General features: G+C 36.1%; 1 protein-coding gene across 1 annotated transcript in view; it reads left to right on the forward strand.

Moving 5' to 3' along the window:
• The first annotated feature begins 992 nt into the window (after nt 1-992).
• IARS2 (isoleucyl-tRNA synthetase 2, mitochondrial) overlaps nt 993-25,119 on the forward strand; it is an 83,920-nt gene continuing 59,793 nt past the window's right edge. The window contains exons 1-11 of the mRNA XM_006894592.1: nt 993-1,259; nt 2,490-2,612; nt 12,580-12,739; nt 13,615-13,763; nt 13,865-13,914; nt 13,997-14,106; nt 14,189-14,279; nt 15,622-15,737; nt 17,448-17,617; nt 20,982-21,072; nt 22,287-22,438. Of these exons, the coding sequence (XP_006894654.1) occupies nt 993-1,259; nt 2,490-2,612; nt 12,580-12,739; nt 13,615-13,763; nt 13,865-13,914; nt 13,997-14,106; nt 14,189-14,279; nt 15,622-15,737; nt 17,448-17,617; nt 20,982-21,072; nt 22,287-22,438 (1,479 nt within the window). The remainder of the gene's footprint in view (nt 1,260-2,489; nt 2,613-12,579; nt 12,740-13,614; nt 13,764-13,864; nt 13,915-13,996; nt 14,107-14,188; nt 14,280-15,621; nt 15,738-17,447; nt 17,618-20,981; nt 21,073-22,286; nt 22,439-25,119) is intronic.

Consider the following 25,119-nt stretch of genomic DNA (forward strand, 5'->3'; position numbering starts at 1 on the left):
AAAAAAGAAAGAAAGAGAGAGAGAAAAGGGCAATTTACCCCTGATTGACGGTCTTGGAAACCTACTGGAAGGTATCACAGCAGTGACAGTATTCAAGGTATAGTTAAAGTCCATCCTTTTATAGCTGGTCTTGTCAGTGTGTGCACGAGGTAGATAGTCGACGACAAAGGCATAAAATAAAGGCAATAACAACCCCCCCGCCCCTGCCCGGCACTAAAGAGTATTGCACTGGGTAAGTCTGTCGTCAGGGACCTCTCCAAACTATTGAGGAGCAACCATGTCAGTTAGAAGACTAACGTGTACCTGATTCAGGCAACAGTCTTTTCAGTCATTTGCTATGAATCTGATAGCTGGACAATGAATGAGGATAACAGAAGAAAAAAACTGATGCTTTTGAATGTGAAAGTGGTGTTGGAGAAGAGTACTGAACATCTTGGACTCTCAAAAGAACAAACAGATGTATCTTGGAAAAGATGCTCCCTGGAGACAAAGATGACAAAGCGTTGTCTCACATACTTTGGGCATATTGTTAGAAAGGCTATTCTTTGTTAAGGTGCATCATGCTTGGAAAGGTGGAGGGGTCGTTGAGGAAGAGAAAGAGCAGGTGGACTGACAAAGTGATTGCAACAATGGGTTTGACTGGGTCAGATTTCTGTGAGGATGACACAGTATAGAGTAGGCTTCAGATTTGTTGTTCATGCAGTCTCTAGGATTAGTACTTGACTTGACGGCACTTGACAACAAAAACAACATTAAAAACTAAGGCATCTTGATTAGCATACAAACCCTCCCTCCAGGAGCAAATCTATCTCCGGATAGTATGTGGCTCAGCGCTGAGTTCCACCCGGAAACTTATCTCCGCGTTCTCCCAGCCCCTTCCGCCCGCCTCGCGCGTGCGCTCTGGGGATCCCAAAGGTCCTGGGATTCCTACTCCACTTGCCTGGGACTGACCTGCAGCTGGGCGCTCTGGGGAGTACCAAGATCGTCCAGCCATGCGTTGGGGGCTGCGCCCTCGCGGACCCGGGGCGGCAGCGTTGGCTGCGGCCCGGAATCTCTGGGGCCTGCCCCGATTTCCCTGTCGCCCAGGGTGGCGCGGAACGACCTGGAGGCTCCAGGGGCGGTCAGTCGCCGGGGCTAGTAGTCAGTTACCGAACTCGAATAGCAACAAATACCGGGACACGGTGTTGCTGCCTCAGACCAGCTTCCCCATGAAGCTGCTGGGCCGTCAGCAGCCCGACACAGAGCTGGAGATCCAGCAGGTTCGGGCCCACCCTGGCGCGTCGCGGGCTGTGGTAGGGAGCCGGGCGGGCCTTGAATCGGAGGCTGCGTTTAGCACTCGCGGCAGAGGAGCCTGGGAGCCGCCCCCCTTGCTTCAGACTTAGAAGGGCAGGTGACGGGATGGGTTGGGCACTGGCTCTAGGTCCCTAAGTCGTTTTGTTTTACTAGATAAATGGAGCTCCTGAGCTTCCCAAAGATTCAGTCCGCTGAAAATAAACGTGCAGAAATTTCCAGAGAAGTAGCAGGTTTCTCTGGAACAGAATGCTAAGGGAGAAATTAACAGTGCTTCGTATCAGTAAGTAACGAGTACAGGTACTACCATTTCTAGCGTGAACAAGAGAAGGCGAATCCAGACTTTTCTGGTAGCTAGTAAAAAGTTAATTAACACGCACACAAATAAATAAGAATGCAGTTAGAAGGAATAATGGAAAAGGGAGGTCTATCCTTGGATCAGTAGGTGCCTGTTTCGTGACTGAAGGAGAGCAGCATGCGTCTTCTGAATCTCTCTCTTAGACCGTGCATGCGTCTGTCTCTTGTTAAACTGAGCTTTCCAAGATCTGTAAAATGTTTGGGTAATTTTAGAGTCTTCAAAAACAGGTGATATTTTGGAAATGCTGGTTGCATAAATTTATTCGGCTTAAATATTCTTTTAACAGCAGACTGAGACTCACTCATTTTAGCCACTTTTTAAAACATTGCTTTATCCCAGAAATCTTGATACTTTTAAATGTTTTATTAATTAATTAATTAGTTTTTGAGTGTTGTCCTCCTGAAGAGGAAAGACTAATGAGGGCACACTGCCCAAGGTCATACAGTCAATGAGAGTAGAGACTGCAAGGAGTGTTGTTCCAGATTTAGGGAGCAGTTGACCTCACAAGATTTTTGGGGATAGTAGTTATTGTCAAGGTGGTACCTGAACCTATTGGACCTCCAGCTCCATGTTAGGTTGCTGATCTGAGCAGCAGCACCTGTCAACTTGAGAACAACCAGCAACAACAACTAAAAACCTTGTAAGGTCCTGTGTCGCAACCACAACAAAAGTGTACTCTCAAGGTGATAGTAGAAGCTATTGGAAGTTTTTGAAAGGAGCATTCCCAGATATGAATAATAGATTGGAATGGGGTGAAAAGGATACATGTGTTGGCTGTTTATGGTGACTTTTAGTAATACGTCTTTATATTCAGAGATTGTTTTTGGTTCCTTTTAAACAGAAATGTGGATTTTCAGAACTTTACTCATGGCAAAGAGAAAGAAAGGTCAAGACAGAATTTTATCTTCATGATGGACCTCCTTATGCAAATGGTGAAGCTCATGTTGGGCATGCTTTAAATAAGGTAATTATCACTTTTAATCTGGTTTTAAGATTTGAGAGAAAAATATGTATTACAATAGGCGTTTGATTAAGAACGAATCCTAATTGTATAACTGTAATTTTCATTAGCACATTAAATGGAACTCTTAATAGCAGTTGTGTTATTGTTAGATACCTTCAAGTCAACTGTAACTCATTGCAACCCAATGAACAAGACACTGGAACCTTGTCCTATCCTGCACCATCCTCACCATCTCTGATAAGCTTAAGCACATTGTTACAATCACTGCATTTCATTAAGCCCTCTCTTTTGCTTCTATCTTAACAAGCATGATAGCCTTCTCTAAGGACTGGCCTCTCCTGATAACATGCCCGAAGTAAAGAGGACTAAATTTCACCATTTAAGTCTCTTGTAAAAAGAGCAAAGACTGTTTGGGGACAGTCATATTGGACCTTTACCAGCTTCATAGAGCCCTTCCATAGCATCAGTAACACAAAAACAATTCCCATGAGGTCAAACATGTCCTCCATGCTCCCATCTCTCTTTCTACTCTTAACACCAATCTTACTGCTTTGCTGGGTTCAAGATCTTATGTGGTAGCTCACAGACCACACAGAACCATGTTAGAGAAGTCACAAATTTCTAATCCAGGTTAGAAGTAGAATACAGTCAGACAGCTCCCAAAATGTGCTCACAGGCAACTCAGCCTTGAACCTTTAGGCCAGTGTTACAGAGTCATCAGTCTTGAGAATTATGGCCCTCACCCCCAGTGTCCAACAAACTTGGGCTTTTAATTCTGATTCAAACTGTATAGCAGTCCCAAGATTGCATCAATAGTGGAGGTCTTATTTTGTGCCAATGCCTTCAGTGTACTTTGTACTACTTCCTTCCTTGGTTCTTGCTCGTAGACTACTTCCTGAAATGGTTCCATGTTTACCACTTCTTTTTGATGCAGGGAATCTGAGTAAACTCTAAGACAGGGTATACTGCCCCATAGGGTTTCCAAGGCTGTAAATATTTACTTAAAAAGACTGCCACAGCTTTCTCCTTTAGAGTTGCCGATGAGTTTGAATTGCTGACCTTTTAGTGAGCAACTTAGAGCTCTGAACTATTGCACTTTAATCACAGGACCCTTTAGTGTTAAGTACACTATGGATGAAAATGAAATAGAGGAGAGGAATAAGGATGATCAGTTGAAGAAATGACAGTTTTGTTTACTTGTTCTGGGAAAGCCTCCTTCTCTGACAAGGTGAATTTTGTGTAAAGTCATCAAGAAAGGAAGAAAGTAAACCTTGAATCATTTGGGATGAGAAAAGCATGTGGGAAGAACTTCAGATGAGAGTTTCCCTGTTGCATTTGAACAGTAGTAAGGAAGTCAGTGTGAGTAAGGAAGAGACTTATATGAGGCTAAAGATTTAAAATTCATTTGAGGTGTAATAGGGGAGCCATTGGAGGATGCTGAGCAGAGTTCATCATTTGACATATGTTTCCATTGGGGTTTTTCTATGTCAGTGCACGTGGAAAAAAACCAGTGAGGCAATTAATGTAGTAATTCAGAAGAGAGATCATGATGACTTGGATGAAAATTAAAACTTTAAGCAATGCAAAAAAAGGTCATATTCTGAGTTTAGTTTGAAAGTAAGCTGACAGAAGTTATTAATGAATTCGATGCAAAGTGTAAAAGAAAAAGTTAAGGATGCGCTCCAGGATTTTATCCTGAGCACTTGACAAAGTGGATGTACTTTAGATGAGCAGGACTCTGGAGGCTTGTGGTCAGGAGATCATTTCTGGGCATGTTAACTTTGAGATGTGATTAGACATTCATATGGAGACATTCATATGGAGTAGTAAGTGTCCTAGTTTAAACTAGACATAAACTGAGGTCAGTGTGTATTGCCCAGTGTTGGTTTGTTTTGGGGATGTCACTGCTAGCTTTATTTTAAATAGTAGATTTTGACAAAGAACTTCAGGTTCTCATTTAAGAGAACTTATTTGGTTCATCTGAGTGCTGTATAGACTTTCTCGCTTTAGTTGTGCTTTATTTATGATTATGTTGAAAGAATAGTAATTAAGCAGTCTACTTTGCAGGAGGAAAAAATTCTTATTGCAGGCTATTGATCAATTATTTTTCTTTACTGGCATTTCTCATATTTACTGAGTGAATAAAAAAATTCTTTTGTTACTTTTTTTCATTTTTTAAAATTTTTATTGTATTACTTTTACGTGTACCGTCAAATCAGATCTGACTGGTACAGGAGGAGATTGCCCCCTCCTTCTCCAGCAGAGCATCTGGTGGATTTGAACCATGTGCCTCTGGGATTACAGTGCAGTGTCTTGCCCCTAGGCCACCACAGCTCCCTATCTTTTGTTACTTTTATTGAATTTTTAAGTGCATCTAATGCCAAGGGGAAAACAAGACTTTTCTTAAAGAAATATTAAAAAAGGACCCTCTTTTGGGGTAAGTAATTGCTTTTTTCCACAGTCTTGATTTTTTGTGAAACAGAACTTTTGTTTCTTGATCTTAGAGCTTTTTTAAAGGTTAGAAAATACCTTACATTTTCAGTTCCAGCTGTGGTGTCCTAGTGGGTAGGGAGTCATGCTGCTAACCCAAGGGCAAGTGCTTCTAATCCAACAGCTACTCTGCAGGAGGAAGATGGACAATCTCCTCTCCTCCTATAAGACGTACAGCCTCTAAAACTGCACAGGAGCATCAGCAACAAGTTGATTCTGACTCTGTGGCAATGAATTTGAGGTGGGTTTTTTAAATTTCATAGAAAGATTGGTGGTTCAAATTCACCAGTCCCTCTATGAGAGAAAGATGAAGCAGTTTCCTCCAGTGAACATTTATAGCCTTTGAAAACCTGGCAGGGAATCAGCTATGAGTTGGACAGAGAGGCGTATCTATCTGGTCAGGTATTTTTCTTCTATCTTACTTACTGAAGCATTTGGATAAGACGGTGATGCTCCTTGACATGCTACCTCTTTCATCACTATTCACACATAAGGTGTGCTTTTTTTTCTTGTGTTCTTTCATCATGGATACTTTTCCGTATTTATAATAGATGCGCTTAAGCATTTCCATAAATTAGACCTTGTTTTTCTGTTTAAAATAAAAGGTGAAGAGATGCACAGTATTGGCTCATACTTTTAAAGCCAATGTACAAGTGTGTCATTTCATTATATCTATTTATTTGACATTTTGAAGAAGAAAGATATTTAAATAACAAGTAACTTAGTATTTATATATTAAAAAACAAATGATATAAAATACAAAACTCCTTTGAATTTTAAAGAAGTTAAAGATATTTTCAAGTACAAGCTTGCTTTGAGTCTTACTCTCATATTCTCTTTTTCTCCTGCTCACTGCAGCCTAGAAGAGTAACCTGTTGTTGTAGGAGAATATGTGTATGAAAATAGGGAGCTTTTACCAGAGTATAAATTAGTTTTACTGCTCATTAATACTTTATTAGTTCAGTTGAGGTTATTTTTACAGTTAGATTTTTTTTCCCTTATGTACCATCGAGTAGAATCTGACTGGCACAGGAGGAGATTGCTCCTCTCCAGCAGAGCATATGGTAGTTAGACCTTCTTGATGAAGGAAGCATGAGTTTATTTACATTGTGATACAAAACATCTTGATGTGGACTAGCATTTTTAGGATTTAAAGAACTCAAACTTACTGCCATCAAGTAAGTACTGACTCATCCTGGTCTTCCAATGGATTTTGGAGCTGTAAAATGTTTGTTTGTTGTTTTTTTTTTAACTGTAAATCTTAAGGGAACAGATTGCCCGGTTTTCTCCCTCAGAGCTGCTGGTAGATTTTTATGACCACAATGGCGCCCCCTTTGGGTTAGCACTTTTTGGGTTAGCAATACAATTACAGTACCAGGGCTGAATTAACATATTAGCTCAATGTCTATTTTGTTTTTGTTTTTGTTTTCTTTTTAAAATTTGAAACATGAAATACAGTTAAAAACACAGGTCTGAGGCTTTTGAGTAATGACCCCTGATAATTGTATTAGCAATGAGTTTAAGAGGAGGGGGAGTGTATGTGTTTTAAAATAATTTTCTTGTAATTATTTGTCTCCAAATGTAAGGTATGAAAGATATTTCTATTTAGTGTTATTTTCATGTATTTTTGAAGTCAGTTTTCCATTTTAATTCCAATCAATGAGTATTTTGGATTGTATTATTTTCCAGCTTTTGATCTATTCAGAAATTTCATACATACTCATCTGTGTCTGGTGTGTTTGATTTTGTGCAGTGTTATGTTGTTGTTGTTATGTGCCTTCAAATCGCTTGCAACTTCATTGCAACTCTGTACAACATCCCTAAACTCTGTTCTATCCTGTGTTAATCTTTTTGTCTCTGATATACCTACTCCTATTTTCCCAGTCACTAAATCAATTGATCTCAATGATGGTCTTCCTCTTGCTGTCCTTCCACCCTCTCAAGCATAATGTCCCTCTCCAAGAACTGGCCCCTCCTTGCAATATGTTCAGAGTATGTCAAATGAAGCTTCAGAATCCATGCCTCCAAGGAGCAGCCTTGTCTCACCCTTTTTAGGACAAATCTGTTTTCCCAGCAGTCCATGGTATATCCAACACTTTTCTTCAGCACCACAGCTCAAAGGCATCAATTCTCATTCTGTCATTCCTGGTGATTGTCCAGCTCTCTGATGCATAGCAAGTAATTGCAAAGACTATGGCCTGCATCAGGCGCACCTTAGTCTCCAGCAATATGTTATAGATATGAATAATTCATTATTTTTCTTAATTTTTTTTTCCAATTTATGCTGATTATTTACAAAATTCATTGTTTTTCACACTGGATCTTCCCCATTTCCTTCACCACCTCCCATCAAATTGTATCACTGTGATTAACACCTACCCCTACCCCGCCCATCCTCACCCCTCTGCTTCTACCCTCCCCCACTTAGATCTTCATTATCATTCTGCAACAGTGGTTTTATACAGTATTTATCCTCATGGGACTGCATTAGTTCACTCAGCATAATGCTCTCCAATCCCTCCCAAGTTAGGTAGTAATTTACAAAATCAGTGCTCCTGTGTGCTGCATAGTATTCCATTGTGTTAATGTATCATAATTTCTCAATCCATTCCATTGTATTTGGACATTTAGGCTGTTTCCATGTTCTTGTGATAGTGAATAATGCTGCTATGAACATTGGTGTACATGCCATAGACTAGGCCTTCTAAGCTTGACCCCAGTTTGTCTTTTACGAACTTTATGATTTTGAGCTTTCCTCCCAGTTCTCTGATCCACCTTGAATTGATTTTTGTGTATGTTGTGAGATGTGGATCCTATTTCAGCTTTCTGCAGGTAACTGTCCAGTTTTCAGCACCATTGATTGAAGAGGTTGTCATTTCCCCATCTTATAGGTTTTATTTCCTTGTTGAATATCAATTGACATGGGGTAGCTGGGTCTAGTTCTGGGTTCTCAATTCTGTTCCATTGATCTATATGCCTGTCATTGTACCAGTACCAGGCTGTTTTGGTTACTACCACTGTGGAATAGGTTTTGAGATCAGGGAGGAATAATTATTTATTATTTTTTTAAAAATTGAGATTTTAATTAACGTTTATAGAGAATTTGGTTTTCCATTCATCCAGTGTTGCACATTTTCCTCCCTCCCTCCCATCCCAGTTCACTTTTTTCTTTGAAAAAAATTTCTTTCATTGTTGTACAATTCCCTCCTCACCCCCAGTCCACTTTGCTGTGCAGCTCTTATTCTGGATTGTTGTCTTGAAAATAATACTTAATCATATATTCCTTTTAAACAGTTCTTTCTCTCATCTGTTTCAAGGCAGTATATATTATCCATCCCCTTTTTTTAGTTTTCCCCAACCCCCATGTTAGTCTTGTTTTGTAACAGTGGCATTATGTAGCATTGGTCCCTTTGTGACTGAGATATTTCACTCAGCATAAGGTCCTCCAGGATTACCTATTTTGTATAATATTTTATGAGTTCCTTGTTTTTCAGTGCTGCATAGTATTCGTTTGTCTGAATATACCACAGTTTCTCTATCCATTCTTTTGTTAATGAGAATTTTGGTTGTTTCCATCTGTTTGCTATTGTGAACAATGCAGCAATAAACGTGGGTGTACATATATATATATATATTCGGGTGGCAGTTCTGGTTTCTTTAGGGTATATTTCCAGTAGTGGAATTGCCCGGTCAAATGGTATTTCAGTTTCCAACTTTTTTTTTTAAATTTTTTTTTTTTTTAGTTTCCAACTTTTTGAGAAAGTGCCAGACTGCCTTGCATAGTGGTTGCACAATTTTATACTCCCACCAACAGTGAATAAGAGTTCCTATTTCTCAACCTCGCCAGCATTTGTTGTTTGTTGCTCTGTTGAATTTTTCTATTGTTACTGGGGTGAGATGATATCTCATAGTTGTTTTGATTTGCATCTCTCTTAGAGCTAGGGATTTTGAGTATTCCTTAATGTGTTTATTTGACATCTGAATGTCTTCTTTGGTGAAGTGTTTGTTCATATCCTATTCCCATTTTGCAATTGGGTCGTTTATCTTGTTGTGGTGCTGGAGTACTCTATAAATTCTAGATATAAGTCCCTTATTAAATATGCCATTACCAAATATTTTTTCCCAGTCTGTGGGTCTCCTTTTTACTTTGTTGGAGAAGTTTTTTGATGTACATAGGGATTTGATTCTTAGAAGGTCCCATTCATCTATTTTATCTTCTCCTGGTTGGAAGTTTTTCAGGATGCTTGGAAGACTCTTCATGTTGTGTAATTCATTCTTTTTTAATTACTGAGTACTATTGTATGTACCAGCCCACAATTTGTTTATCCAGTCATTCTTCAGTTAATTAACTTTGTAATAGTTTGCAAAAAATTTTGAGAGGAAGTGACATTGATCATCTACCCATTTTCTCAAAGACTTGAGAATTTAGCCACTAAACATTCCAAAGTGTGTGAGGAGCACCTTGGTTGTGCCTTTTCTTAGTTATTTGACAGCCCATGGGATATTCAGTACTTTAACTCAAAGGCATCAGTTATTTTTCTGTCATCTTTATTCATTGACCAACTTTCAGATGCTTAACAAGTAACTAAAAAGTCAGTGGCTTGGATCAAGTGCATCTTAATCTTTAAACTGACATCATTGCTCTTTAAGACTTTCAAAGGTCTATGACGGCAGATTTTCCCAATGCAACAGATATTTTTATTTCTTGACTGCTGGTACCAAGAGTGTTGATTGTGGAAAAATTGAGATGAAATCATTGACAATTTCAGTCTTTTCTCCTCCATCTTTCACAATGCTGTATATTGGTCCAGTGGTGACGATTTTTGTTTTACTGATGTTGAGATGTATTCCATATTGAATGCTGTAGTCTTTAAATCTTCTACAGCAAGTATTTTAAGTCCTCCTCACTTTTCAGCAGGTTAGGTTATATCATTTGCATAATGCAGGTTGTGGGTTAATTTTCCTCCAGTCTTGCTGCTACTTTCTTCATCATAAAAATCTAGCTTCTTAAATGATTTTTTCAGCGTATATATTGAATAAATATGGAGAAATATAGCTCTGATGCACACTTGCCTGATTTTAAACCTTACATCTTTCCCTTGTTTTGTTTAGACAACAGCTTCTTGGTCTAGGTAACATTTTTTACAAGCACAGTTAACTACTCTGAGATTTCTAGTCTTCTCAATGTTAGCCCCAACTTCTTGTGATCCATACAGTTACATACCTTTGCCTAGTTAATAAAACGCAGTTTGAATGTGAGCATAAAACCACTTTAAAATACACCTTCAAAAATTAAATTGGAAGGAAAATTCATTAAATTACTATCAAATAGACATGTAAAAATAATACAATAAAAAATTTTAAAAAATTACTATCAAAAGCATGTATTGGTTATAAACCAGCATTTTTATTTCTTTTAGAAATAGTAACAAATGCCTTTTTTATCATCTAATATTCCTAATTTAATAATTAAAAATTTATCTTTCTCAGAGTGGTTAATGGGTTTGAATCACCAACATTTTGATTAGCAGATTAGTGCTTAAGTGTCTGTCATGAGGCTCTTTTTTTTTTTAAAGAAGCAGATGATACAGCTCTTGGGAGCAACAATTTAGAAAATGAATATATAACTTAAGAGAGACTGGAGGGCATTATGCTGAGTGAACTAACATAGGACCATTAGTGTAAAAACAGAAGGGTAACTAGTAAACCGTGTATGGGGATCTAAGGAGAGAAAGGGTAGGAAAAGAGAGGTGAGGGTGAGCAAGGGGGGGAATCAGAGAGTTGCTTTATTTGTTGGGTGGAAGGATAAGGGGGTAAAGGAAATGGGAAAGATCCAGTAGGCATCTGGGAAGATAGGGTAATGGTGTGCATGATTCAAAGGTGATTGATTTTATAAAACACAATGAAGGAGAATGATTATGTGACAAATAATATGAACGAAGGATAGTGTGAAACACAATGTATGAACTTAATATGCAAACCAATGGAAAATTAAAGAAATAACAAGACATTAGGTCTTAATAAAGCAGCTGGCTTAAAAAAAACCAGATGAAGTTAAAACCATAGCTATAGTAGCTTAACTTCAACATAACGATATGAAATTTTTTAAATTGTTCTGTGTATGTCTTTGAAATCTAGGCATATTTTTACACTGGGAACACATTTCAGTTTGGACTAGCCATGTTTCACTTGCTCAGTAGTCATTGATGGCTAGTGGCTACCATATAGGCATTGCAGTTCAGGGCATATTTGTATTCATTTAGTTTGTAAATATATATAGAATTGTGCCAGAGGAGAGACAAAATCTCTGATTTTATGGAGAATATTTTAATGAGAAGAGACAGATAATAAATAAAATGCTTTCAAACAGTGGAGATAAATGGGAAAATGGTTATTCTTTTGTTGTTTGATTTAAATATCTAAAATGAGTCATATATATCCTAAGTATATTTAAACTAGGTGAATTTTTTATATTGTCTTAACTCTGTCTAGATCAAGATATAAAACATTTTCGACATTCTAGAAAGAAACCTCTTGTTCTTTGTTACAGATTTTTAAATGAATGTTTTATTTTTCTTGGTAAATACGGAAATACAGGAAATATTGTAGTCTTTCTCCTAACTTTTGGTGTGATGGTTGTGTTGATAGGTGCTATTGAGTGGGCCAGCTCTTAGTGATACTGTAGACAACAGAACACACTGTGCCCAATCCTGTACCATCCTCATAATCTTGTGTGTGTTTGTAGTCATTGTCAGAGTTATAAATCAGAGCTGAGGCTGGCTCCTGACAACAACCAAGTCTGTAAGCAGCTCTGTTCTGTCAAAGGCATCGGACTCAATACAATAGCACATGATAGGTGTTTAGAAGGTCAAAAACATTTCATATAAAAATAATATGAGCTGCTTATTTACATCTGTCAACTTTATTAAAAAATTAGTATTTTTGATTGTAGTATTTTTCATCTTGGAGTTTCTTACTTGTTGGTGTTGACTAGGAGAGGGTTAATGTAATTTTAAAAAATTTAAATGACTTTGACCCCTTGTTTATGTAGAGCATTATTTAATGTTGTTGTTAAGTGCCATAGTCATAGACGGCTCATAGCAACCCTGTGAATGAAAGACCTGAACACTTGTATAACTTTCAACGTTTCTCCAAGTTCATAGAGTTTCTGGAGGCAAGCTATTTTGAAAGTGGATGCCCTTCCTACTTCTAAGCTTGTTTTAATCAGGGAGCTCCACCAAACACTGTCCACCATTGGTAACCATTATCACGTTAGACAGATCAGTGTCACAGTGTTCAGCATCATAGCAACCACGAGTTACCTCTGTACAGCAAATGGACAGACCAGTGCTAGGTTATTTTATATAGATTCTTTTAAAAATATGGCTTCTTAAGCATTTCCAAATGGCATCAGATGAAGAAAGGAATAGATATTGTAGATTACATGTTTCATGATTTTTATCATTTATTTTTGCAGATTTTGAAAGATATAACCAACCGATATCATATGATGAAAGGTTCCAAAGTACATTTTGTGCCAGGTTGGGATTGTCACGGCTTACCCATAGAGATAAAAGTATTATCTGAACTTGGTGAAAAAGCTCAGAAACTCTCAGTTGTGGAAATAAGAGAGAAAGGTAAAGAAGATCTATTTCTACTTTTAAATGATGTTTGAAAACACGTGTTCATGGTTAGTCAGAACTTTATCAAAGTGATCTCCCTTTTTAAAATAATAAGATCTAGTGGAAAATAGCATTGTGGTCATAGAAAATTCAGATTTATTGAATTGAATTTTGTTAAGGAAGTATGCCTGGAATTTGAAGGAATAATGTAGGCCCTTCAAGGATATTTTTCATTTTCAGTTCTTCTTTAATATGAAATGATTATTTTGGTAAATGTTTTTATTTTTTTTGATATAGTAAGGGATGCCACAGAGAATTGTGCTGCTAAATCAAAGATGGCTCTACTCTGCCAGTTCATATCCCCCAGTGACTCCATGGGAGGAAAAATGGACATTTTTAAATTATAATAAATGCTGACTCAACAGCAATGAAAGGGAGAAAAACTAAATTCTAATATATACATATTTTTCTCAATCTTATACTTAGTCTTTTCCTTTAGTAAATTAGGTCAGAGAGAAATCTCCTTGTATATTATATTTCATATTGTATTTCATATTATATATTATTATGAAGATCTTTTAATTCCTTATGAAACATAATTATATAGTCTTTGATGAAATATACTGATTAGTTTTCATTGTTTATAATGAAGTGAGGAAATTTTTTGTGAGGAATTTTCTAAATGTAAATTTTAACTACTAATATTCCAACTGATTTATAAATTTATTTTTATATCTTCTGAGTATCTTTCAAGATAATTTCCCTTTTATACATTTTTATAGTTGGAACAATATAACACGTGTTTGTAGAAAGGTACATCCGAAACCATTTTTGAGAATTTGAGGTAATTTGTTTTCAAAAGCATTTTTACCCTTTTTTTTTTTTTAAAGCCAGAGCATTTGCAAAAGCAGCCATTGAGAAACAGAAATCAGCATTTACTCGTTGGGGAATAATGGCAGATTGGAATAATTGCTACTATACATTTGATAAAAAATATGAGGCCAAACAGTTGAGACTTTTCTATGACATGTATGAGAAGGTAATGTATTTTTCCCCCTTTTAGCATGCTAATTGATGTGGTATAAAATTCCACCTTGAATATATTATAAATTATAAACTAATACATCTTTGTTGTTTTAGGGATTGGTTTATCGAGATTACAAACCTGTATTTTGGTCTCCCTCATCAAGGTATTATATGTGCTTCCGGTAATTGGAGGGGAGAAACGTATAGAGCTTCTGAGTATTTATGGCTGATGTTTTTAAACCTTAGGACTGCTTTAGCTGAAGCAGAACTTGAGTACAATCCTGATCATGTCAGTCGTTCTATATATGTAAAATTTCCTGTTTTGAAACCACCTCCTGGATTGGCATCTCTTTTAGGTAAGATTTATTTATGGCTAGATTTTATAAAAGTTATTGAATTATAGCATTTGCTAGCCTATTTTCCAATTATTTTTAATAGATGGCTCATCTCCGGTTAATGTCTTAGTCTGGACTACACAGCCTTGGACAATTCCAGCCAACCAGGCTATTTGTTTTATGCCAGAGGCAAAGTAGGTATAGTATTGTATATATTTTTTTTTAATTTTTAAAAATTGTTATTTTAACCAAAGTTTACAGAAAGGTTGGGCTTTCATTCATTCATTATTGCACTGTTTCTTCCTCCCCATCCCTGAGTCCACTTTACAAGGCATATCTTAATTCAGATTGTTATCATGCATAAAATGACTCATCTTATATTCCTTTCAGACAGTCCTCCCCTCATGTGTTCCAATGCAGTGTTCATGATCCATCTGCTCTTCCTATTCTTTCACCATCACCCCCACGTGTCACAACACAGACAGCAGTCACAACACTGAGTAGGTTTTAGTTCACTGCTTTTCTGAACGTGGCGAATATAAAAAAAAAACCACAAAAACAACAGACACAGGCTCTATCTTTCTAGGTTATATTTTATATTGATTAAACAGAAGAAGAATAAATCTTAATTGTGATAGAAACGTAAAAAGAAATGAACCTTTACAATGACACAATGGAGAAAACTTCAAAACCATGTCAAAGTAGTGACAGCAGTGTTACGCAGTATTTGTCCTTTTGTGACCGAGATATTTCACTCAGATAAATGTCCTTGAGTGTCACCCATTTTGTATAATATTTTGAGTTCCTTGTTTTTCAGTGGTGCATAATATTCCATTGTGTGAATATACCACAGCTTCTCTATCCAGGTTTACTCATGTTGTGTTTTAGGAGTTCATTGTTTTTCAGTGCTGCATAATAATCCATTTTTTAAATGTATCATAATTTTTCTATCCATTTGTTGGTGGGCAATTGGGCAGCTTCCATCTCTTTAAAACATGGGTGTAAACATGGTAAACATGGTAAACATGGGTGTGCATGCATCTGTTTGAGTTGTGTTTTCTTTAGGATATATTCCCTGTACTGGAATTGCTGGGTCAAATGTTATTTCTGTTTTCAACTTTGATAAAATGCCAGGCCACCTTCCATTATGTCTGTACCATTTTACATTGCCACCAGCAGTGAATAAGAGTTCCAATCTCTCCAAAAGCTTGCCAGCATTTGTTGTTAGTTGCCCTGTTGAACTTTGCTGTTACTGCTGGGGTAAGATGGTATCTCATAGTTGTTTTGATTTGTGTGTGAGTTCAGATATATGAGCCATTCTATTATTAGTGTTGTTTGAAATTAATTTCATTCTCATACTCCTTGCTGGTGTATACGTTAAGTTTAATGGCTAACAATCTGGATTTTATGTCTATGGATTTTATAAATTGTATGTTATTCCTTTACCATATTTTTAGGAAAAACTAAACAAGCAAAAGTCCTCTAATTTTTGCCTTTTTTCATCATTAAATGTAATCTTATGTAATTTTATTTTAGATATTCCATTGTGAAATGTTCCAGTTCTGGTGATGTCTACATTTTGGCAGAGGACAAAATAACATCTGTTGCTTCTGCATTGGGAACAAAATTTGAGGTTATTTCAACATTTTTAGGTAAAATTTATAGTTAGTCTAATCTTCCTAATAATCACAATATTGAGTAGGTTTGAGTTTATTGCTATTTTAAAACTTTGTGAATGAGAAAAAAAACCCAATAGGCTCTGTTTTTCTAGATTATGTTTTATATTGATTAAACAGAAGAAGACTATGTATTAATTATGATAGGAATATATAAAGAAATGAACCGTTATGATGACACAATGTAGAAAACCCCGAAACCATTCCAACAAATATTTGACACCTATTTTTAAAAATTATGCAAAATTAGGCTTGCTTGGTGGCCTAGTGGCAAGAAGGTGCACTGCAATCCCAGAGGTGCAAGGTTCAAATCCACCAGATGCTTTGCTGGAGAAGGAGGAACAATCTCCTCCTGTACCAGTCAAATCTGATTTGACGGTACACACACACACACACACACACACACACACACACAATTACAAAAAGAAATTATGCAAAATTAAATTTTTAGTCATTGTTTTATCTATAAAAAAAGATATATTTGAAGAAATAGTCATGATTTTAATAAGTAAATTGAGTAGATTATAAAAATAGTCACAGATTAATTCTATTAAGAGAATTCTTGATAAACTATAGTCTGAGACTTTTAAAGTAGTGACTCTTATTCAAATAAAATTCTAAAAGTCTCAGAAATTTCACTTTACATCAGTTTCAAGTTATTTAGATTCTCCATTGGGCTATAGCCTGTTGTTGCTGGTGTTAGCCGCTGTCAGCTCAGTCTCCGATGCTTGTAACCGTATGTGTTATAGAGTAGCTCTGACCTCTAGGAGTTTTTCTTGGCTGTAATCATAGCTGTATATAAATTAGAGAAATTTTCTTAGGCTTACCTAACTTATTTGCTCTCTTGAGTTAATTATATTTTTAAAAAAATCATTTATTTTGTGATTGGTATTGTGATAAAGTGTTCAAAACACTTAAAAGAAATAAACTTATTTTATCCTCACAGCAATCCTCTGAAGGTCAAATCAGCTCAGACACATAGTTATCTTGTGAATACCAGGTTGAAGCTGTCCCCAGTCCTCTGCTATCCTTAAAATCTCTGCTGTACTTAACGTTCATTTTTGCAATCCCTGTGCCAATCTATGTCAGTGAGAGTCTTTCTTTCTAACCATGAGGTCTTTTACCAGACCTGACCCTTCCTGATAATATGCCCAAATTATATGAGATAAAGTTTCACCGTCCTTGCTTCTAAGGAGGACTCTGGCCACCATTGTTTCAGGGAAGATTTGTTTGTTCTTTTGTCAGCCCGTGGTATATTCAGTGTTACTCTTTACCAGTACCACAATTCAAAGACATCAATTTCTGATCTTCCTTGTTCAACTTTTACATGCATATGAAATAATTGAAAATATTATGGCTTAGGTTAGATGCACCTTAGTCTTTAAACTGACATCTTTTCCCTTTAGCACTTTAAATAAGTCCCTGACAGCACATATGCCTAATGCAATGCAATGATTTCTATTTGACTGTTTGACTGCTGCTTCCTTTCTGTTAGTTGTACATTCAAGTGAAAGGAAATCATAAGAACTTTAATTATGCCCTTTTTACACATTCATAAAAGTCACAGAGCAAGGTCAGATTTTATGCTTTTTACCCTCATAGTCTACTGCTACTTACTTTTAAAAAGGTAATTGAAAGAATTGCTATATAAAGTGGTTCCTAAATACTGATTTTATTTTTCCATAGGTGCAGCTTTGGAAAATGGTACTTGTACTCATCCCATCTTTTCTGATAAAGCTTCCCCTCTTTTACCTGCAAGTCATGTGACCATGACAAAAGGAACTGGATTGGTCCACACAGCCCCAGCTCATGGTATGGAAGATTACAGTGTAGCTTCTCAGCACAACTTGTCAATGGTACTAGCTTCTTTTTACCTTTTTAATAATTTTTGTAGTATTAAAGGGATAAATCCTAACATTTTTCTTTTCATAGGAGGCAGTAAGTTTTGTTCTCATATTTGTGAAATGCTTAGGTTTGTACAGTATCCTAAAGTCTCACTTCTCCAAATTAGCACAAAATCAACACAATGATAGAAGTGAAGTATATAAAATGGGACAGGGTGTGTTTGCATGGGTGTGATTAAGTGACATGGACTAGTGCCCTTTATTCTCTTAAAAATTTCCACTGGCTTGATTTTACTACATTCTTGAAGAGTTTTAAAGTTAAAGAGTGTTTTATAGTCTTTAACTTTTTCTGTCAATTTGAGTGAAAGTTTCCAGAGCAAATTAATTTTCTGTTCAGTCATTCATAACACAATTTGTTTTGACATAGACTACATGGTAACAACGCTTTTCTTACTGTCTTCCTATAATTCTCGTTCCATTCATCATTCTAGCCCCTCTCTTCCTGCCTTCTGAAATTTATCCCTGAGCCAGTAATGCCCTTTTGATCTTGTATCGTTGATTGTTTTAAGGACTACTTCTCTGTTATTACTGTTCATTTTATAGTTCTGTCTATATTTGGTTGAAAGTTGAGCCACAGGTGGATGAGTTCAGTTCCAGGTTTAGAGGCCATAGTCTTGAGGATGCTAGAAACCTCTCAGACCAGTAAGCCTGGGCATTTTCATAATTTTGTTCCACACTTTTCTCCAAGCATACCCAGGACCCTCTTAAAATCCTTTTCAGAGTGATCAGTTCTGGTAGTTGAGCACCATCTAGTTTTTTTGGTCTCTGACATGTAAAGTCACAGTCCATCAGTGGTCCATCAGTGTTCTAGACTTAATTATTTCTATCCAATGTGGATTTTCTTCCATCATCTTTGCCCTAAACAGGAAGAGACCCATAGTAGCATGTTAAGTATCTTTTTCCAAGCTTTTTGGACTCCAGTCACTAACTCAGGAAAGTAAGATATGAAACATTGTCTTTGTGGACTTACTGTGCAGTCTTGATGCATAGTATCTTGATCTTAATGTCCCGCAAGATTTTGGTCCTGAAGCCCTAAGACCAATGAGTGATTCATTACTTCACTGTTTGAGTATGGTTAAGAAGTTTACATAACTATTCTCTGTTGACTCTAATATCTGTGAGAATATCTTTATAGCATACTTACATACACATGCAGAAATATCACCTGCCAAATCTATGAGCTGATCACTGATCATATGTATAGTTCCTTTTACTCATTTATCTTTTTGTCTTGCCTGTCTGCCTGTGTATCCACTTAGCAATTAATGTTTCTTATTCATGATAATGCAGTATTGTATATATAGTATTTACCTTTATTTTCTGTAACTCTTGTGCTACCCTGTGTCTTCCTTCTTCAAAATATAGTAAAATTCTGATCACCCCATCGTGGCATGTTGTCTTTCTCATTATGCAATTTAGGGAGCTTCAGTGGCCTAGAGGATTGGGAGCTGCTAACTAGTTGCTTCATGGGAGAAAAATGGATAGTGACTTCCTATGTGATTAATAGCCTTTGAAAAGCCACTGGAAGGTCAGCTGTGAGTCCTTTCTGACTCAATAGCTATGGGCTATGAGAATGTGTTTTACCCAACTTGGTATTTGTTTATTATCTAATAACAAAATTTCTCCCTTGCCCTTCTATTCCTGGTGCGCTCAAAGAAGATTTCATTCTGCATGTAAGCTTGTCCTTAACATTGAATAATGATGGACATATACAATGTCCAAAAAGAATTTTTGTTTTTAAATGAAACTTTCCTCTGGATTTTTCTTTTTCTCTTTGAGCATTTTTTTATTATTATTTATTTTTAAAAATTTTATACTACTTTATTTACGAAGTTTGTATACATTGTTTTTCACACTGGATCTTTCCCATTTCCTTCACATCACCCCTATCAAATTGTGTGACCCTGTAATTAACACCCCCTCCCCACCCATTCTCACCCCTCGGTTCCTCTTCTTTTCCTCCTTGGATCCTTCATTCTATAATAATGGTCTTATACAGTATTTGTCCTTGTGGGACTGAGTTAGTTCAGTTAGCATAATGCTCTGCAGTCCCTCCCAAGTTAGGTAGTAATTTACAAAATCATTGTTTCTTCCTGCTGTGTAGTATTCCGCTGCGTGAATGTACCATCATTTCTCAGCTCATTCCATTGTGGTTGGACTGGGTCTGTTTGCATGTTCTTGCAGTGGTGAATAGCATTGCTATGAACATTGGGGTACAAGTCGCCATTTGTGCCCCAGTTCTCATTTTTTGGGGGTATATTTCAAGCAGTGGAAATAGCGGGGCCATGAGAAATTTTTGTGTTCAGCTTTTTGAGGAAATGCCAAACTGCCTTCCAAAGTGATGGCACCATCATACATTCCCACCAACGATTATAAGAGTTCCCATCTTGCCTCATCCTCTTCACCATTTATTACTTGCTGTCCTGTTAAACTTTACCTCATTGGGATTTTGATTTGTATCTCACTGCCAGTGATTTTTAGCATTTCTTCATGTGTCTTTTGGCCATCCAAATATCTTCCTCTGTGAAAATTCTTTCCATCTCTTTTGCCTGTTTTGAAATTGTATTATCAGTCCTTTTCTTGAGGAGACCCTGTAGGATTCTGTAACCTTTTATATGAGACCCTTATCTGAAACAGTACTGCCAAATGTTTTTCCCCCTAAAAAATTGTAGTAGGTTTTCTTAAAAAATGTCAGTAGGTTTTCTTTTCACTCTGTTGGAAAATGTTTTTTATATGCACAGGGATTTAATCTTTAGAAGGTTCCATTCATCAATTTTCTCCTCTCCAGATTGTGAATTTCTGGCTATATTTGGTAGTTATATTTGGTAGCTATGTTCTCTAGACTAGGCTACCTATGCTTGATTCCAGTTTGTTTCTGATGAGCTTTATGGTTTTGGCCCGTCTCTGGATTTTTTTTTTTTACATCTGTTATATTTTCATTATAGCTAACAGACAGTTTCATTGTCATCATTGTTCATTATTCCAGATCTGTTAATTAATATTAATATTCTTTATTAAATTTATGTTAAATTATTAATTATTAAATTACTGTTAATTAATAGAGACTATGGTGGTTGTTTTTTAGATAACTTACTTATACTTTTGTTATTAAATTTCATCTCCTTTGATATATTTTGCTTTTGGTAATGTAAATGTATTAAGTTGACAGTTTCTATTTTTGTTGACTGAATAATAATCACTTTTTCCACATTAAGAAGGACTAAGCTATTCTGAATTTTTTTAATCTTATTTTACCAACTATTGTGATAAGAGGAAATGACTTGATATTTTAATTATTAAAAATTAAACTTTGCAGGATTGTTTAGTGAATGAAGATGGGAATTTCACAGATGCTGCAGGTCCTGAGCTTCAAAACAAGACTGTCCTTGAAGAAGGAACTGATGCGGGTAGGTATTGTTATTTGTTGAAATCATCAATGTATGTATGTTTTGTAAAGTAGCCAGTGTGCTGTTGCTAGCTACTTCCCATCCTTCTAGTAAAACTAGAAATCTAAAATTAGAAATACTTTGTTTTGTCATGTAGTTTAAAATAGAATTTGAAGCTTGTCCATCTTTTACTTTAAAGCTGCTCTGTTACATTGAAGCAAATCAGGGTGGTAAACTGGAGAATAATGTTATTTTAGGGGCTGCAGAGATAATATTCAGTAGTATTATTTCTTTAGAAAATAGTGGCTAACTATTAGACATGAATCAGAATTCTCACATTCCTTTTCTAACTTTTGCAAATTACTGACCTATGTAATGTGGTCTGTGTACTTGGGGACTGTCTAACTTTGAATTGTTTTTCTGCCTTTGCTTTTTAGACATTGGGACCAGATTCTATGATATAGAGCTCCACTAGAAATAGGGCTAGCAAATTTCCACAGAGTTGGTATTTTAAGACTACAGAAGTCGGTTATTTGGTCATTCTGACATCTGTTAGTCTACAGTCCAAATATTGACAGGGCTGTGGTCCCTCCGAAGATTGAAGGGAGGTATCTTTTTTTTTATGTTTGGTTTTTTTTCTCATCTTCACAATTTCTGGTAGTTCTGGGTGGGCCTTGGCTTATAGCAGCATCACTCTGATCTCTACCACTGTTGTTACGTGGTCTTCATTTCTCTTGAATATCCTTTCCTGCTTCTTGCTCTAGTATATTATTAAAAGAGGACTCATTTTAATTATAACTTCATTCTAACTCAGTTACATTTCAAAGGCTATATTTCCAAATAAGGTCACAAGATTAAAGTTAATAAAAGGACTTGAGCATGTCTTTTTGGGGATACATTTCAGTCCATTATACCTGGTTTCTTAGGAATTTCCTCAAGACCATTTAAAGATTCATGGTCTGAAATACCATAATTTGAGTTTTAAATATAGAATTCTAAATAAAACCTATTAATTTTCTGTTGTAAGTGTAGAGTTCTGGGAATGGTGTAATTTGAAGGCTGATTAAGTTATATTGTTCTTGTTTTTTCTGCCAGCAGATTCCCAGATTATGCTTTTGATAACTAGAAAGTAGCTACTCTAAATGTCACTTATTCAAAGTCTGGATTTTGTACTCCCTGAGATTTTCAAATTATGTTAATATAATGGTTATTAATATCTTTTTTATTTTTTTAAGTTATAAAGATACTTCAGGCAGCAAAGAATTTGTTGAGAGAGGAAAAGTGGGTACACAGCTATCCCTATGACTGGAGGACTAAGAAACCAGTGGTTATTCGTGCCAGCAAACAGTGGTTTGTGAATATCATGGACATTAAACCCACTGCCAAGGTATAAAACACATTCTTTTAGAGGGTATAAGTTTGTCATTCTCTCAGTATGAAATGGTTGCATGTGAGGTTGTGATGGGTTTTCGCAAGTGAAAGGAATAGTTGCTGTTAATGATTTGCTTTCATAAAGGTGTGACATTCTAGATATGGAAGGACATTGAAATTTCATGTCTTCCATTACACATACGTGGAAAATGTGAGATTAATTTACTTGTTCAAATTCATAGAGTTAAAAGGTAGACTTTTCTGTTCAGTGTATTGAAATTAAGAATTATGAGAGAACTTTCTAATTGAGATTGCTTAAGGTAGAACTTCTATTTCCTCACCTGTATAAAAGGAGTAATAATGCCTACTCTATGGGTTAAGCAAATAAAAGCTCCCAGATAAGTGTCTAGGAGTAATGGGCATGTAAAAAACTTTTAAAAAACCTATTTGCCTCCTTAAGATTAAAATTGCAGTCCATTTGAAAAGTTATGGAATGTGCTGTTTTTAGGTGCCCTGCAGTTGGTAAGGAAACAGAACTCTGTTGTCTGTGAACAACAGACTGAAGCCTTGCCCTGTCCTGCACCTTCCTCACAATGAACTAGGGTTCATTGTCACAATCACTGTCAGTATCTCTTGTTGAGGATCTTCCTCTTTCATGAGTTGTCTTTCCCAGTGTGATGTCTTTTTCCAAGGACTGACCCCTCTGACAACAGCCCAGAGTACGTGAGACAAAGTTTCACCATGTTTTCCTTTAAGGAGCACCGTGGTTGCACTTTGTCTAAGACAGATTGTTTGTTATAAAATACAGTGAAATTTATTGAACTGACAATAAAGTTGGTTTTGTTCTTGTCCATGGTATATTCAATTCTCTTCTTCAACACCATAGTTCAAAGGCATTGATTCTTCTACAATCTTCCTTATTCATTATCCAATTTTCAGATGCAGAGGAAACAATTAAAAACCATTATTAGGTTCAAGTGCACCGACGTCTTTAAACTGGTATCTTTACTGTTTAACACTATGGAGAGGTCCTTGACAGCATATTTTCCCAATACAACTTACCTTTTTATTTCTTTTTTTAATAATAAAATGTTTTCTTAATTGTGATTTAATGAAAGTTTACAGAAAAGTTGAATTTTCATACATTCATTGTATATTTCCCCCCCTCTGTTACTCCTCTCCAGTTCACTTTCTTTTTTTCATATGTTAATTCATTGTTGCACAATTTCCTCTCCTCCCCCCTTCCACCCCTTCTTCTTTGCAATTTACTTCTTCTTCTGGACCATTGTCTTACATATAATGCCTAATCATATATTTCTTTTAAACAGTTCTTAACTTCACAAATATTTTAATACATTGTTCATTATGCATTCTTTTCCTATTTTCCTCCCAAGCCCTCATGTCAATCCTGCTTTATAACAGTGGTGTTATACAGTATTTGTCCTTTTGAGACTGAGATATTTCACTTAGCATACTGTCTTCCAGGATCACCCATGTTGTGTAATGTTTTACAAATTCATTATTTTTCAGTGCTGCATAATATTCCATTGTGTGAATGTTGCACAGATTTTCTATCCATTTGTTGATGGGCACTTGGATCGTTTCATCTCTTTGCTATTGTGAATAACAAAGCAGTAAACATGGGTATGCATATAACTGTTTGGATGGTGCTTCTAGTTTATTTAGGGTATCTTTTGATGTCTTGACTGCTACTACTGTGGGTGTTGGTTGGGATCCAAATAAAATAAAATGTTAACAACTTCAGTATTTTTTCCATCTTAATGTTGCCTAGTGGTCGTAGGTGAGGCTGTTTTTTTTTTTTCTTCTTGATGTTGAAATGTAATCTATATTGACACTGTAGCCTTTGATCTTCTTCAGTACATGTTTTAAGTCTTCTTTTTCTGGAAGCAAAGTTGTGTTATCTGCAAGTTGTTGATGAGTCTTCCTGATGCCACATTCTTCTTTATAGAGTCAGTCTTTTCAAATTATTTGTTCATTGTATAAATTAAATAGATATGAACAAAAGATACAACCTTATCATAAACCTTTCCTGATTTTAAAACATGCAGTGTTCCATTCCGATGACTACTTCTTGTCCTATGTATAGATTTTAAATGAACACGACTGATTGTTCTGGGATTACCATTCTTCTCAGTTTTAGCTATAATTTATAATCCATCTAGGTAAATGCCTTTGCATAGCCTATAGAAGTTGAGTAAACGTCTTTCTGGTATTTTTTACTTTCAGCCAAAATTTTTCTGATAACAGCAGTGATAGCCCCTTTTCTTTTTCTTTTTTTTTTTGATAGCCCCTTTTCCATCGCCTATTCAGCATTTAAGTTGAATTTTTGGAAGTTCCCCTTTGATGTGTTGTTCTAGTAATTTTTGAATGTTTTTTACCAAGATTGTATTTGCATATGATATTAATGACATTGTTTGATAATTTCTGCACTCTGTTGGATTACTTTTTTGGGGGATGGATCTTCCATTTAGTTGGCCAGGTAGCTGTCTTCCAAATTTCTTTGGCATAGACTAGTGTCATTTGGTGCTTCATTGGTACCTAGGGCTTGGGTTTTTGTTTTTTGTTTTTTGTTTTTTTTATTGGGAAAAACATATTGGGGGTACAAGGAGGTGAGGGTTGGGGGCAGAAGGGTGAGGATGGGCCAGGATGCAGTTGCAGAGCTGCACAGTTTGGTCA

The sequence above is a fragment of the Elephantulus edwardii genome, unplaced genomic scaffold, assembly GCF_000299155.1.
Source record: "Elephantulus edwardii isolate Elephantulus edwardi_28Jun2011 unplaced genomic scaffold, EleEdw1.0 scaffold00146, whole genome shotgun sequence".
NCBI classification, from domain to species: Eukaryota; Metazoa; Chordata; class Mammalia; order Macroscelidea; family Macroscelididae; genus Elephantulus; species Elephantulus edwardii.